This window comes from Amblyraja radiata, chromosome 47 (genome assembly GCF_010909765.2).
Source record: "Amblyraja radiata isolate CabotCenter1 chromosome 47, sAmbRad1.1.pri, whole genome shotgun sequence".
Taxonomy (NCBI): domain Eukaryota; kingdom Metazoa; phylum Chordata; class Chondrichthyes; order Rajiformes; family Rajidae; genus Amblyraja; species Amblyraja radiata.
In genome coordinates, this window is record NC_046002.1 from 4,658,696 (window position 1) to 4,671,608 (window position 12,913).

The 12,913-nt window shown below is 47.5% G+C and overlaps 1 protein-coding gene across 2 annotated transcripts in view; it reads right to left on the reverse strand.

Moving 5' to 3' along the window:
* Positions 1-1,670: 1,670 nt before the first annotated feature.
* LOC116968876 (cingulin-like) overlaps positions 1,671-12,913 on the reverse strand; it is a 64,895-nt gene continuing 53,652 nt past the window's right edge. For both annotated transcript variants that reach the window (XM_033015852.1, XM_033015851.1), the window contains exons 12-16: positions 12,389-12,601; positions 10,485-10,691; positions 7,115-7,219; positions 4,825-4,977; positions 1,671-1,927 (exon numbers count right to left, since the gene is read on the reverse strand). In XM_033015852.1, coding sequence (XP_032871743.1) covers positions 1,736-1,927; positions 4,825-4,977; positions 7,115-7,219; positions 10,485-10,691; positions 12,389-12,601 — 870 coding nt within the window. In that variant the 3' untranslated portion in view covers positions 1,671-1,735. The remainder of the gene's footprint in view (positions 1,928-4,824; positions 4,978-7,114; positions 7,220-10,484; positions 10,692-12,388; positions 12,602-12,913) is intronic.

A 12,913-nucleotide genomic window follows, 5' to 3' on the forward strand; every position in this document is an offset into this window, starting at 1 on the left:
CCCGAAACGTCGCCTATTTCCTTCGCTCCATAGATGCTGCCTCACCCGCTGAGTTTCTCCAGCAATTTTTGTCTACCAAGCAAAACGTTACGGTCTATGCTGACTCTGCCATCTAGGGGCAGTAGTTGACTACTACCATAACGGAGCATTCTCAGACACAATCTACCTTCAATTTTCCAGCATCTGCAGTTCCTTCTTTAAAAAAAAAAGTTGGACTGTAAACAACTGCGTCGTACAGAGCAGGTTAAATATGCGGGGTGGAACAGCGGTAAAGTTGCCCTCTTACAGCCCGGGTGACAAAGACCCAGGTTCGACTCGAGTTGGATCCTGGCTACAGGTGCTTGTACATTCTCCCTGTGACCCCGTGGGGTTTTCTCCGGGTGCTCCAGTTTCCTCCCACACGCCAAGGACGTGCAGCTTTGTAAGTTAATTGGCTTCTGTAAATTGTAAATTGTACCCACTGCGTAGGATAGAAGTAGTGTACGGGGTGATCTCTAGATGGCGCAGATTCAACGGGCCTGTTTCCACAATGCATCTCCAAACTAAACCACAAATTTCAAATGAGATCCATTTCAGGGCATCGAGGAGACTTGTACCTCAGTTTAGCGCCGAAACAGGCCCTTCGGCCCACTGGGTCCCCCACCTAGGACGACAGATGGCACAATGGGCTAAGTGTTCGGCTGGCAACCGGAAGGTAGCCGGTTCGAATCCCGCTTGGAGTGCATACTGTCGTTGTGTCCTTGGGCAAGACACTTCACCCACCTTTGCCTGTGTGTGTGGATGTAATTATGTGAAGCACTTTGGGGTCAATGCAAGTTGACTAAAAATGTGCTATATAAATAAAGACATTATTATTATTATTATTATTATTAGAGATACAGCGCGGAAACAGGCCCTTTGGCCCACCAGCTCCGCGCCGACCAGCGATTCCCGCACACTAACACTATCCTACACACACTAGGGACGATTTCTTTTTAACATTTACGTCTTTGGAGTGTGGGAGGAAACGGAAGACCTCGGAGGAAAACCCACGCATGTCACGGGGAGAACGTGCAAACTCCGTACAGACAGCATCCGTGCCTATCCTACACACACTAGGGACGATTTCTAGGAATTATAGGAAGGATGTCAACAAAATAGAGAGAGTACAGAGGAGATTTACTAGAATGTTGCCTGGGTTTCAGCAACTAAGTTACAGAGAAAGGTTGAACAAGTTAGGGCTTTATTCTTTGGAGCGCAGAAGGTTAAGGGGGGACTTGATAGAGGTCTTTAAAATGATGAGAGGGATAGACAGAGTTGACGTGGATAAGCTTTTCCCACTGAGAGTAGGGAAGATTCAAACAAGGGGACATGACTTGAGAATTAAGGGACTGAAGTTTAGGGGTAACATGAGGGGGAACTTCTTTACTCAGAGAGTGGTGGCTGTGTGGAATGAGCTTCCAGTGAAGGTGGTGGAGGCAGGTTCGATTTTATCATTTAAAAATAAATTGGATAGTTATATGGATGGGAAAGGAATGGAGGGTTATGGTCTGAGCGCAGGTATATGGGACTAGGGGAGAATACGTGTTCGGCACGGACTAGAAGGGTTGAGATGGCCTGTTTCCGTGCTGTAATTGTTATATGGTTATATAAGGAAGAGTAAAAGATGGGGAGAAGGCAGGAGAATGGGGTTGAGAGGGAAAGATAGATTGAATGGCAGGGTAGACTTGATGGGCCAAATGGCCTAATTCCGCTCCTATGAACTTGTGGCTTGCACCTCTTCTTGTAGTCTCTTGACGGTCATGTTTGCCTTTTCCAGCTCCAGGGTCTTCTCCTTTCCTTGTCGCTGGTGTTCCAGCAACTCGCGACGCGACTTATCCCGGTGATCCTCCAGCTGGGATTGCAGAGAAACCACCGAGCTTCCCGACTGCTCGGCGATGGTCTCCACCTGTGAAGAACCAAATGGGAGCACGGGTTAGGAAAGATTTATAGAAGCATGGAAAATAGGTGCAGGAGTAGGCCATACGGCCCTTCGAGCCTCGACCATTGAAAAGACTCGAAGAGAGAGAGTTAGATAGAGCTCTAGGGGCTAGTGGAGTCAAGGGATATGGGGAGAAGGCAGGCACGGGTTATTGAAGATACACAAAAATGCTGGAGAAACTCAGCGGGTGCAGCAGAATCTATGGAGCGAAGGAAATAGGCAACGTTTCGGGCCCGAAACCCTTAAGGAAATAGGTAACGTTTCGGGCCGAAACCCTTCCGGGTTTCGAGCCCGAAACGTTGCCTATTTCCTTCGCTCCATAGATGCTGCTGCAGCCGCTGAGTTTCTCCAGCATTTTTTGTCTACCTTCGATTTTCCAGCATCTGCAGTTCCTTCTTAAACTCTTGGGCACGGGTTATTGATAGGGGATGATCAGCCATGATCACAATGAATGGCGGTGCTGGCTCGAAGGGCCGAATGGCCTCCTCCTGCACCTATTTTCTATGTTTCTATCTAGCTTGTCCAGTCCTTTTATATGTTTCTATAAGATCCCCCCCCTAATCCTTCTAAACGCCAGTGAATACAAGCCTAGTCTTTTCAATGGTCGAGACCCTTCTTCAGACATTCTAACATAGCTTGCGAGGAATTTGAGTTTATTGTCATGTGTCCCTGTATAGGACAATGAAATTCTTGCTTTGCTTCAGCACACAGAACATAGTAGGCATTTACTACAAAACAGATCAGTGTGTCCATATACCATAATATAAATATATACACACATGAATAAATAAACTGATAAAGTGCAAATAACAGAAAGTGGTTACTAATAATCAGAGTTTTGTCCGAGCCAGGTTTAATAGCCTGATGGCTGTGGGGAAGTAGCTATTCCTGAACCTGGTTGTTGCAGTCTTCAGGCTCCTGTACCTTCTACCTGAAGGTAGCAGGGAGATGAGTGTGGCCAGGATGGTGTGGGTCTTTGATGATACTGCCAGCCTTTTTGAGGCAGCGACTGCGATAAATCCCCTCGATGGAAGGAAGGTCAGAGCCGATGATGGACTGGGCAGTGTTTACTACTTTTTGCAGTCTTTTCCTCTCCAGGGCGCTCAAGTTGCCGAACCAAGCCACGATGCAACCGGTCAGCATGCTCTCCACTGTGCACCTGTAGAAGTTAGAGAGAGTCTCCCTTGACAAACAGACTCTCCGTAATCTTCTCAGGAAGTGGAGGCGCTGATGAGCTTTCTTGATGATTGCATTAGCTTTCTTGACAACTGCAGCCCACATGGCTACGGCAAATGTAATTAGGCTGAATCAGTTCTCCTGTTCTGAGGATTTCTATGCATTCTGTTACATACCATAGAACTGATTTACTGCGCCTCACCATGTTAACCTGGATTGGCCCGTCTTGAAACTTGCGTTGAGAATAAACACTTATTCTCACAGAGAGAGTTGTGAGTCTGTGGAATTCTCTGCCTCAGAGGGCGGTGGAGGCGGGTTCTCTGGATACTTTCAAGAGATTGACTACCATCGCCCGGTGGTGTAACAACATTCTCCCTCTGTGCTGATGCGATATGAGGAGGGAAGAGACAGTAACTTTAAGACTTTTGCCTCCATCACAGTGAGGAGGTGCCTGGTGAACTCACTGTGGTGGATGTTAATTTGTGTTTATTGTGTGTTTTGTTGTTTATTATTATATGTATGGCTGCAGGCAACGACATTTCGTTCAGAACGAAAGGTCTGAATGACAAATAAACATAGAAACATAGACAATAGTTGCAGGAGTAGAGGCCATTCGGCCCTTCGAGCCTGCACCGCCATTCAATATGATCATGGCTGATCATCCGTATCCTGTACCTGCCTTCTCTCCATACCCCCTGATCCCTTTAGCCACAAGGGCCACATCTAACTTCCTCTTAAATATAGCCAATGAACTGGCCTCAACTACCTTGGGATGACAGATGGCACAATGGGCTAAGTGTTCAGCTGGCAACCGGAAGGTAGCCGGTTCGAATCCCGCTTGGAGTGCATACTGTCGTTATGTCCTTGGGCAAGACACTTCACCTACCTTTGCCTGTGTGTGAATGTGTGTGAGTGATTGGTGGTGGTCGGAGGGGCCGTAGGCGCAGATTGGCAGCCACGCTTCCGTCAGTCTGCCCCAGGGCAGCTGTGGCTACAGAAGTAGCTTACCACCACCGAGTGTGACTGAGGAGTGAATGAATAATGCGATGTAAAGCGCCTTGAGTATTAGAAAGGCGCTATATAAATCCCATCCATTATTATTATTATTACCTTCTGTGGCAGAGAATTCCACAGATTCACCACTCTCTGTGTAAAAAATGATTTTCTCATCTCGGTCCTAAAAGACCTCCCTCTTATCCTTAAACTGTGACCCCTTGTTCTGGACTTCCCCAACATCGGGAATAATCTTCCTGCATCTAGCCTGTCCAACCCCTTAAGAATTTTGTAAGTTTCTATGAGATCCCCTCAATCTTCTAAATTCTAGCGATCTAATCTAATCTAAGAGAGCTAGATAGGGCTCTTAAAAACAGCGGAGTCAGGGGATATGGGGAGAAGGTAGGAATGGGGTACTGATTGGGGATGTGTTCAAAAAGGAACTGCAGATGCTGGAATATTGAAGGTACACAAAATTGCTGGGGAAACTCAGCGGGTGCAGCAGCATCCATGGAGCGAAGGAAATAGGTGACGTTTCGGGCTGAAACCCTTCTTCAGACTGATTGGGGATGATCAGCCATGATCACATTGAATGGCGGTCAGTGCTGGCTCGAAGGGCAGAATGGCCGACTCCTGCACCTATGGTCTATGGTCTATTGTATAACTCCAATTCATTTCCCCTGCCCGATTCCCACCTCTTTCTGGAGCTTTTCGGCCGTTTTATCCAGAACTCTCTTTTGTTCTTCCAGTTCAGTCTTGGCCTTCTTCAGTTGGTCTTTCTGCCTCATCTCATCCTGCAAACGCACGTTCAACTCTTGGTGGTCTTGTGTAACCCTGTTCAGGTTCCGCTGTTTATGGAGAAAGGGGGGGGGAAGCGAAATCAAATGAAACGGTCATGACAATGGCAAGATCCTTCTCTCTCTCTCTCTCTCACACACACACACACACACACACACACACAGTAACGTTACAACAATTGGCCGAATAAAATTCTGGACGGAATATTTCAGCTTCTTGACTTTGAAATCAAGGACCAAAGATGGGATCCCTAGAAATGTTGGGAAGTCCATTCACCGTCCAGAGGGTGGCGAATCCGTGGGATTCTTTGCCACAGACGGCTGTGGAGGCCACAAGTCAGTGGATATGTTTACAGCAGAGATAGATAGATTCTTGATTAGTGCGGGTGTCAGGGGGTATGGGGAGAAGGCAGGTGAATGGGGTTAGGAGGGAGAGATAGATCAGCCGTGATTGAATGGCGGAGTAGACTTGATGGGCCGAATGGCCTCATTCTGCTCCCATCCCTTATGAACTTCAAAAGGACTGGACAAGCGGGATGCAGGAAAAATGTTCCCAATGTTGGGCGAGTCCAGAACCAGGGGCCACACACAGTCTCAGAAAAAAAAGGGGAGGCCATTTAAGACTGAGGTGAGAAAAAAAAAAAAAAAAAAAAGACTTTTTCACCCAGAGAGTTGTGAATTTGTGGAATTCCCTGCCACAGAGGGCAGTGGAGGCCAAATCACTGGATGGATTTAAGAGAGAGTTAGATAGAGCTCTAGGGGCTGGTGGAATCAAGGGATATGGGGGGGGGAAGGCAGGCACGGGTTACTGATTGGGGACGATCAGCCATGATCACAATGACAATGAATGGCGGTGGTGGCTCGGAGGGCCGAATGGCCTCCTCCTGCACCTATATTCTATGTTTCTAACTATCAGCAGAGAGCTGGAGCTTCAGTGAAGTAGCTCTCCAGTGTATGTTGTTTGCAGTATAACGGTGGTGGTGCCTGGCACAAGGCCTAATGAGAGTTACTGCATTACATCTACTATTAACTGCTGATTATCTAGTTCTGAACAGTAACACAAGGTACTCTGTGTGAGGTACAATACGCTAAATTAATAAATGAACTAAGTAGATAGAGCTGCATCCTCGGCAAGACTTCCAACATAATCATGAACGAGTCTCACCCCCACTCTCTCTTCTCCCCTCTCCCATCGGGCAAGAGGTACAGAAGTGTGAAAAAAAACGCACACACACACCTCCAGATTCAGGGACAGTTTCCTCCCGGCTGTTATCAGGCAACTGAACCATCCTCTCACATAGAACCATAGACATTAGGTGCAGGAGTAGAGGCCATTCGGCCCTTCGAGCCTGCACCGCCATTCAATATGATCATGCCTGATCATCCAACTCAGTATCCCGTACCTGTCTTCTCTCCATACCCTCTGATCCCCTTAGCCACAAGGGCCACATCTAACTCCCTCTTAAATATAGCCAATGAACTGGCCTCGACTACCCTCTGTGGCAGAGAGTTCCAGAGATTCACCACTCTCTGTGTGAAAAAAGTTCTTCTCATCTCGGTTTTAAAGGATTTCCCCCTTATCCTTAAGCTGTGACCCCTTGTCCTGGACTTCCCCAACATCGGGAGCAATCTTCCTGCATCTAGCCTGTCCAACCCCTTAAGAATTTTGTATGTTTCTATAAGATCCCCCCTCAATCTTCTAAATTCTAGCGAGTACAAGCCGAGTCTATCCAGTCTTTCTTCATAAGACAGTCCTGACATCCCAGGAATCAGTCTGGTTCCAACTCACCAACTAGAGAGTGGTCCTGACCTCCCATCCACCTCATTGGAGACCCTCGGACTATCTTTAATCGGATTTTAATGGGCTTTACTATATTTAAGAGGGAGTTAGATGTGGCCCTTGTGGCTAAAGGGATCAGGGGGTATGGAGAGAAGGCAGGCATGGGATACTGAGTTGGATGATCAGCCATGATCATATTGAATGGCGGTGCAGGCTCGAAGGGCCGAATGGCCTCTACTCCTGCACCTATTGTCTATGTTTACCTGGCACTTAAGGTTATTCCCTTTATTCACCTGTATCTTAACATGGTGGAGTTAAAAGTATTTCACAACAAGTCCCAGTTGACAAAGCACCAGATTACGCAAAGATGGGCCGAATGGCCTCATTCCGAGGCAGAGATTTCTATACCTGAGTTTCTTCCAGACGGTTTTCCAGCACTCTCTTTGCCACGGCAACTTCCTGCTCTTGGTCAGTGGCTTCTCCCAGAGATTCTTCCATCTGTTTTCGCTCCATCTATAAAAAAAAGGTAGATGCTTGCTCAGATACTTCACCCTGGTTAGACCTCATTTGGACTACGCAGTTACAGCATGGGACCCATACACAAATAAAAACATTTCTTCCATCGAACGTGTCCAAAGACAGGCAGCTCGATTTGTTACTAACACCTATGAGAGAGAAGCGAGTGTCACCAAACTTGTGAATTCTCTGGGGTGGAAGGAACCCTCTCCAAGACAGACAGACGTGAAGCTCACCGTTTGACCTGTTTTTACAAAATGTTAAATGGTCAGCTCGACATAGATTACAAGACCTACACCAAACCCAAACCAATTAGGAGCAGACGAGGGCATTCGATCCAATTTGTGATCCCAGCTACAAAGACAGATATAATGGATGGGATTTATATAGCGCCTTTCTAATACTCAAGGCGCTTTACATCACATTATTCATTCACTCCTCAGTCACACTCGGTGGTGGTAAGCTATTTCTGTAGCCACAGCTGCCCTGGGGCAGACTGATGGAAGCGTGGCTGCCAATCTGCGCCTACGGCCCCTCCGACCACCACCAATCACTCACACACATTCACACACAGGCAAAGGTGGGTGAAGTGTCTTGCCCAAGGACACAACGACAGTATGCACTCCAAGCAGGATACAGATGTATACAGCAATTCGTTCTTCCCCCGCACAATGAAAGCATGGAATAATCTCCACCCAACTATAGTTACCCAACCAGATGCAACTACATTTAAAGTAGCTCTTTCTTCCCAATAACCCTTTCTGGCTTAAGCCCTCCCTTCACCGCCTCCACAGTTTGAATTCCATTTGGAATATTTTGGAGGACCAAGACACCAAGATCAGCAGCCGTCCAAATCCCTTGGCGAGAGACTACAAGGAGTGGCGAGAGAGGGACAAAGGGGCCACGAAAAGATGGTCTCCCTGCCATATCCATGGCCAAGGTCACGGCCCAGCAGCATTCCGGGCTTGACTGCCGTGAACCGGCCCACCCGTACGGGGGGGGGGGGGGGAGAAGCTGCCGAGCCCGGCCGCAATACGTCACGGAAAACCGGGAATGAAGGAAGAGATCGGGGGACACTGGACAAGATGGCCCAGGAGGAAGAAGCATCCGCACCTTCAAGGTTGGCTGTGGGAGAGCCTCATAGAAACATAGACAATAGGTGCAGGAGTAGAGGCCATTCGGCCCTTCGAGCCTGCACCGTCATTCAATATGATCATGGCTGATCATCCAACTCAGTATCCCATCCCTGCCTTCTCTCCATACCCCCCCGATCCCTTTAGCCACAAGGGCCACATCTAACTCCCTCTTAAATATAGCCAATGGACTGTGTGGCCTCAACTACCTTCTGTGGCAGAGAATTCCACAGATTCACCACTCTCTGTGTGTGTGAAAAAAAATGTTTTCCTCATCTCGGTCCTAAAAGACTTCCCTCTTATCCTTAAACTGTGACCCCTTGTCCTGGACTTCCCCAACATTGGGAACAATCTTCCAGCATCTAGCCTGTCCAACCCGTTAAGAATTTTGTAAGTTTCCATAAGATACCAATTTAAATAAAGACCAAAATGTTTTTTTTAAATTATGGGTTAATAATTGGAAAGAAATTGATACTTAAATTTTGGAAAAATACAGCCATACCAACCGTTAAAATGTGGATTAGGAATATGATGGACATAGCACGTCTGGAAGAAATGAGACTCCGACTAATAGATAAATATGACCAATTCTTAAGGAGTTGGTCTCCTTTTATCGACTTTTTGGAATCATGTGATGCAGCGGTACCATAAGGATTGCTGATTTCAGTTCATGACGTGGATAGATCTACATCTCCGAATATAGATTTGAAAAATTCTCTTTTATGGGGCCTTTTCTTCTATTTCTACTTCCCACCTTTTCTTTTTTATTTTATTTTTTTATTTTTATTTTTTATATCCACACTTCACATTTTTCTACTCTCTACCATCTATTTTTCCACTCTTTCCCCTTTCTATTGTTTTCTTTTTCTTGTCTTGCTTACTTCCTTCTCATAACATAAAACTAGAGGTTGTACATAGAATGGATTACGGTATGACATAGTTGGCACCTAAAATTAGGTGCCACTGTATTGTTTTGTATTGTATTAACTTCTAATAAAATAAACAAATTTAAAAAAAAAAAAAAGTTTCCATAAGATAAGACTCGGCTTGTACACGCTAGAATTTAGAAGATTGAGGGGGGGATCTTATAGAAACTTACAAAATTCTTAAGGGGTTGGACAGGCTAGATGCAGGAAGATTATTCCCGATGTTGGGGAAGTCCAGAACTAGGGGTCACAGTTTAAGGATAAGAGGGAAGTCTTTTAGGACCGAGATGAGAAAATCATTTTTCACACAGAGAGTGGTGAATCTGTGGAACTCTCTGCCACAGAAGGTAGTTGAGGCCACAGTTCATTGGCTATATTTAAGAGGGAGTTAGATGTGGCCCTTGTGGCTAAAAGGTATGGAGAGAAGGCAGGGATGGGATACTGAGTTGGATGATCAGCCATGATCATATCGAATGGCGGTGCAGGCTCGAAGGGCCGAATGGCCTACTCCCCATATCCCCTGACTCCGCTATCTTTAAGAGCCCTATCTAGCTTTCTCTTGAAAGCATCCAGAGAACCTGCCTCCACCGCCCTCTGAGGCAGAGAATTCCTCAGACTCACAACTCTGTGAGGAAAAAGTGTTTCCTCGTCTCCGTTCTAAATGGCTTACCCCTTATTCTTAAACTACTCTCCATAGAGTACTCCCCGCGTACTCGAGGCCTCAGCTAGGTCGCGGCGTATTTTTCAACACGCTGAAAGTGGTGAATCTGTGGAATTCTCTGCCACAGAAGGTAGTTGAGGCCACACAGTTCATTGGCTATATTTAAGAGGGAGTTAGATGTGGCCCTTGTGGCTAAAGGGATCAGGGGGTATGGAGAGAAGGCCGGGATGGGATATTGAGTTGGATGATCAGCCATGATCGTATCGAATGGCGGTGCAGGCTCGAAGGGCCGAATGGCCTACTCCTGCACCTATTTTCTATGTTTCTATAATTCTCAGAAATTTTGAACCGAAATGCCCCCCATTCCTTCTCTCCAGAGATGCTGCCTGTCCCGCTGAGTTACTCCAGCTATCTTCGGTCTAAACAAGCATCCACAGTTCCTTCTTACACAATTGTCCCCCACCATGTCCTCAAGGGCAGTTATAGACAGAAGTGCCGACATCCTACAACAAAATGAATTAGATTTCTTGCCGTTTAATTACCTCAAGTCTGGCTATTTTGTCTTTCAGCCTTGACTCGGTGCCCTGAAATTCCTCCAGCATATCCCGGCATTCTCCCAGTTGGAAGTCCATCTGCGAAACCTTCCTCTTCAGGTCCTCATTGTCCAGCCTCAGTTGTTTCAGGGTAGAATCCGCTGCTTTCCTTGCCTGTTCCGTAGCCCCCTTTGCAGTTTCTAGGCTTTGTTTCTCCTGCATGTTTGAACGTTTTAGTTTAGTTTCACATGTACAGTGAAAACTTTATTGTGCTATCCAGTCAGCAGAAAGACAATACATGATTGCAATCGAGCCATTTACACTGTATAGATACATAAGGAAATAACGTTTGGTGCAAGGTAAAGCCAGCAAAGTCCGATCAAGGATAATCTGAGGTAGAGAAAAATGCTGGTAAAACTCAGCGGGTGCAGCAGCATCTATGGAGCGAAGGAAATAGGCGACGTTTCGGGTCGAGACCCTTCTTCAGAATGATGCGAGGGTGGAGGGGGGGGGTGGTGGGAAGAAGAAAGGAAGAGGTGGAGACAGTGGGCTGAGGGAGAGCTGGGAAGGGGAGGAGAAAGCAGGGACTACCTGAAATTGGAGGTCAATGTTCGTATCACTGGGGTGCAGACTGCCCAAGCGAAATATGAGGTGCTGCTCCTCCAATTTACGGTGGGACTCACTCTGGCCATGGAGGAGGCCCAGGACAGAGGGGTCGGATTGGGAATGGGAGGGGGAGTTGAAGTGCTGAGCCACCGGGAGATCGGGTTGGTTATTGCGAACCGAGCGGAGGTGTTGGGTGCAACGATCGCCGAGCCAAGGATAGTCCAAGGATAGTCCGAGGGTCACCAAAGAGGTAGATAGTGGTTCTGCACTGCTCTCTGGTTCCTGGTAGGATGATTCAGTTGCCTGATAACATCTGGGAAGAAACTGTCCCTGAATCTGGAGGTGCGTGATTTCACAAATCTATACCTCGTGTTGGATGGGAGAAGGGAGAAGATGGAGTGGCCACGGTGCGACTCGCCCTACGGCCTACTATCGATGGAGTTGGAAGCCTCCTCGGACTGTCGTGAGCCCCACCGCGGGGCGCGGACTTAACATCGGAGCTGATCCCTTGCTTGGGATCGCTCCCATCCCACCACGGCCTGCAGACTTACCATCAAGGGCTCGCAGTCTCGGGAGAGGCAAGTCGGGAGCTCCAACATCGCGGAAGGTTCGACCAGCCCCGACGCGAGGTTCGATCGCCCGGCGCGGGGGAGCTGACATCCCCCTCCCCCGATGCGGGAGCTGAACGCCTGGACGCGGAGGGCCCGAACGCCGCTGGCTACGGGAGTCAAGACCGTCCCGTCAACGGAGGCTCGAGGCCCCCGACCGAGGAAGAACAAAAGGAAGGCCTTGAACTTTATTCCGCCTTCCATCACAGTGAGGAATGTGGAGGAGTCACTGTGGTGGATGTTCATGTTAAAATGTGCTTTTGAGTGATTTGTTGCTTTTAATTGTATGGCCAGCGAAATTCCTCGTATGTTGCAAAACATACTGGGCGATTAAATTCTGATTTTGTTTCTGATTATGCTGCTGGCCTTGTCGAAGATGGAGCTGCACAGAGTCTCTTGCCCAGAGTAGGGGAATCGACGACCAGGGGACATAGGTTCAAGGTGAAGGGGAAAAGATTTAGCAAACAGGAGGACATTTTTGAAGATCTCCTCATTTCTTAATTCAATGCAAGCAAGGGATATTCAACGTCCACTAGAAAAGGCAGGCGCAACCTTCCCAATGAAGACGGCCATCTTGGAGAAAAAAAACGTGGCCATCTCCTGGACAACACGTCAACCCACGACCTCAGCTGAATTGGCATGGCCTTCAGAATAATTTTACTGGGGATTTAAAATATAAAGGTTATAGGTGGAACTCACCACCGCTATGAGGTCACAGCTCTTCCGAAGTGTCTCCATCTCTTTGTGATGGCTTTTCTTCAATTCCTCCAGCACTTTGCCATGGTCTGCAGTCTTTTCAGTTAACGTCTCCTTCTGTGAAGACCATTCCTTCTCTTTTCGTTGCATTAGTGCCTTTTGGAGTTCATGAACAGCCGTCAAGTCCTGCAGATCCTTCTTGGTTTTGGCCAGGTCCTACAACAGAGGAGATATGGTTCATGTGTGGGAAGGAACTGCAGATGCTGGCTTAAACTGAAGATAAACACAAAAAGGCTGGAGTAACTCAGCGGGACAGGCAGCGCCACTGGAGAGAAGGAATGGGTGATGTTTCGGGTCGAGACCCTTCTTCAGACAGGAAGACCTCTTCAGTCTGTAGGGTCTCGACCTGAAACGTCACCCATTCCTTCTCTCCAGAGATGCTGCCTGCCCCGCTGAGTTTCTTCCAGTTTCTTGGTTTCCTGGTCCTCCAAAAATATTCCAAATGGAATTTAAACTGGAGGTGGAGTT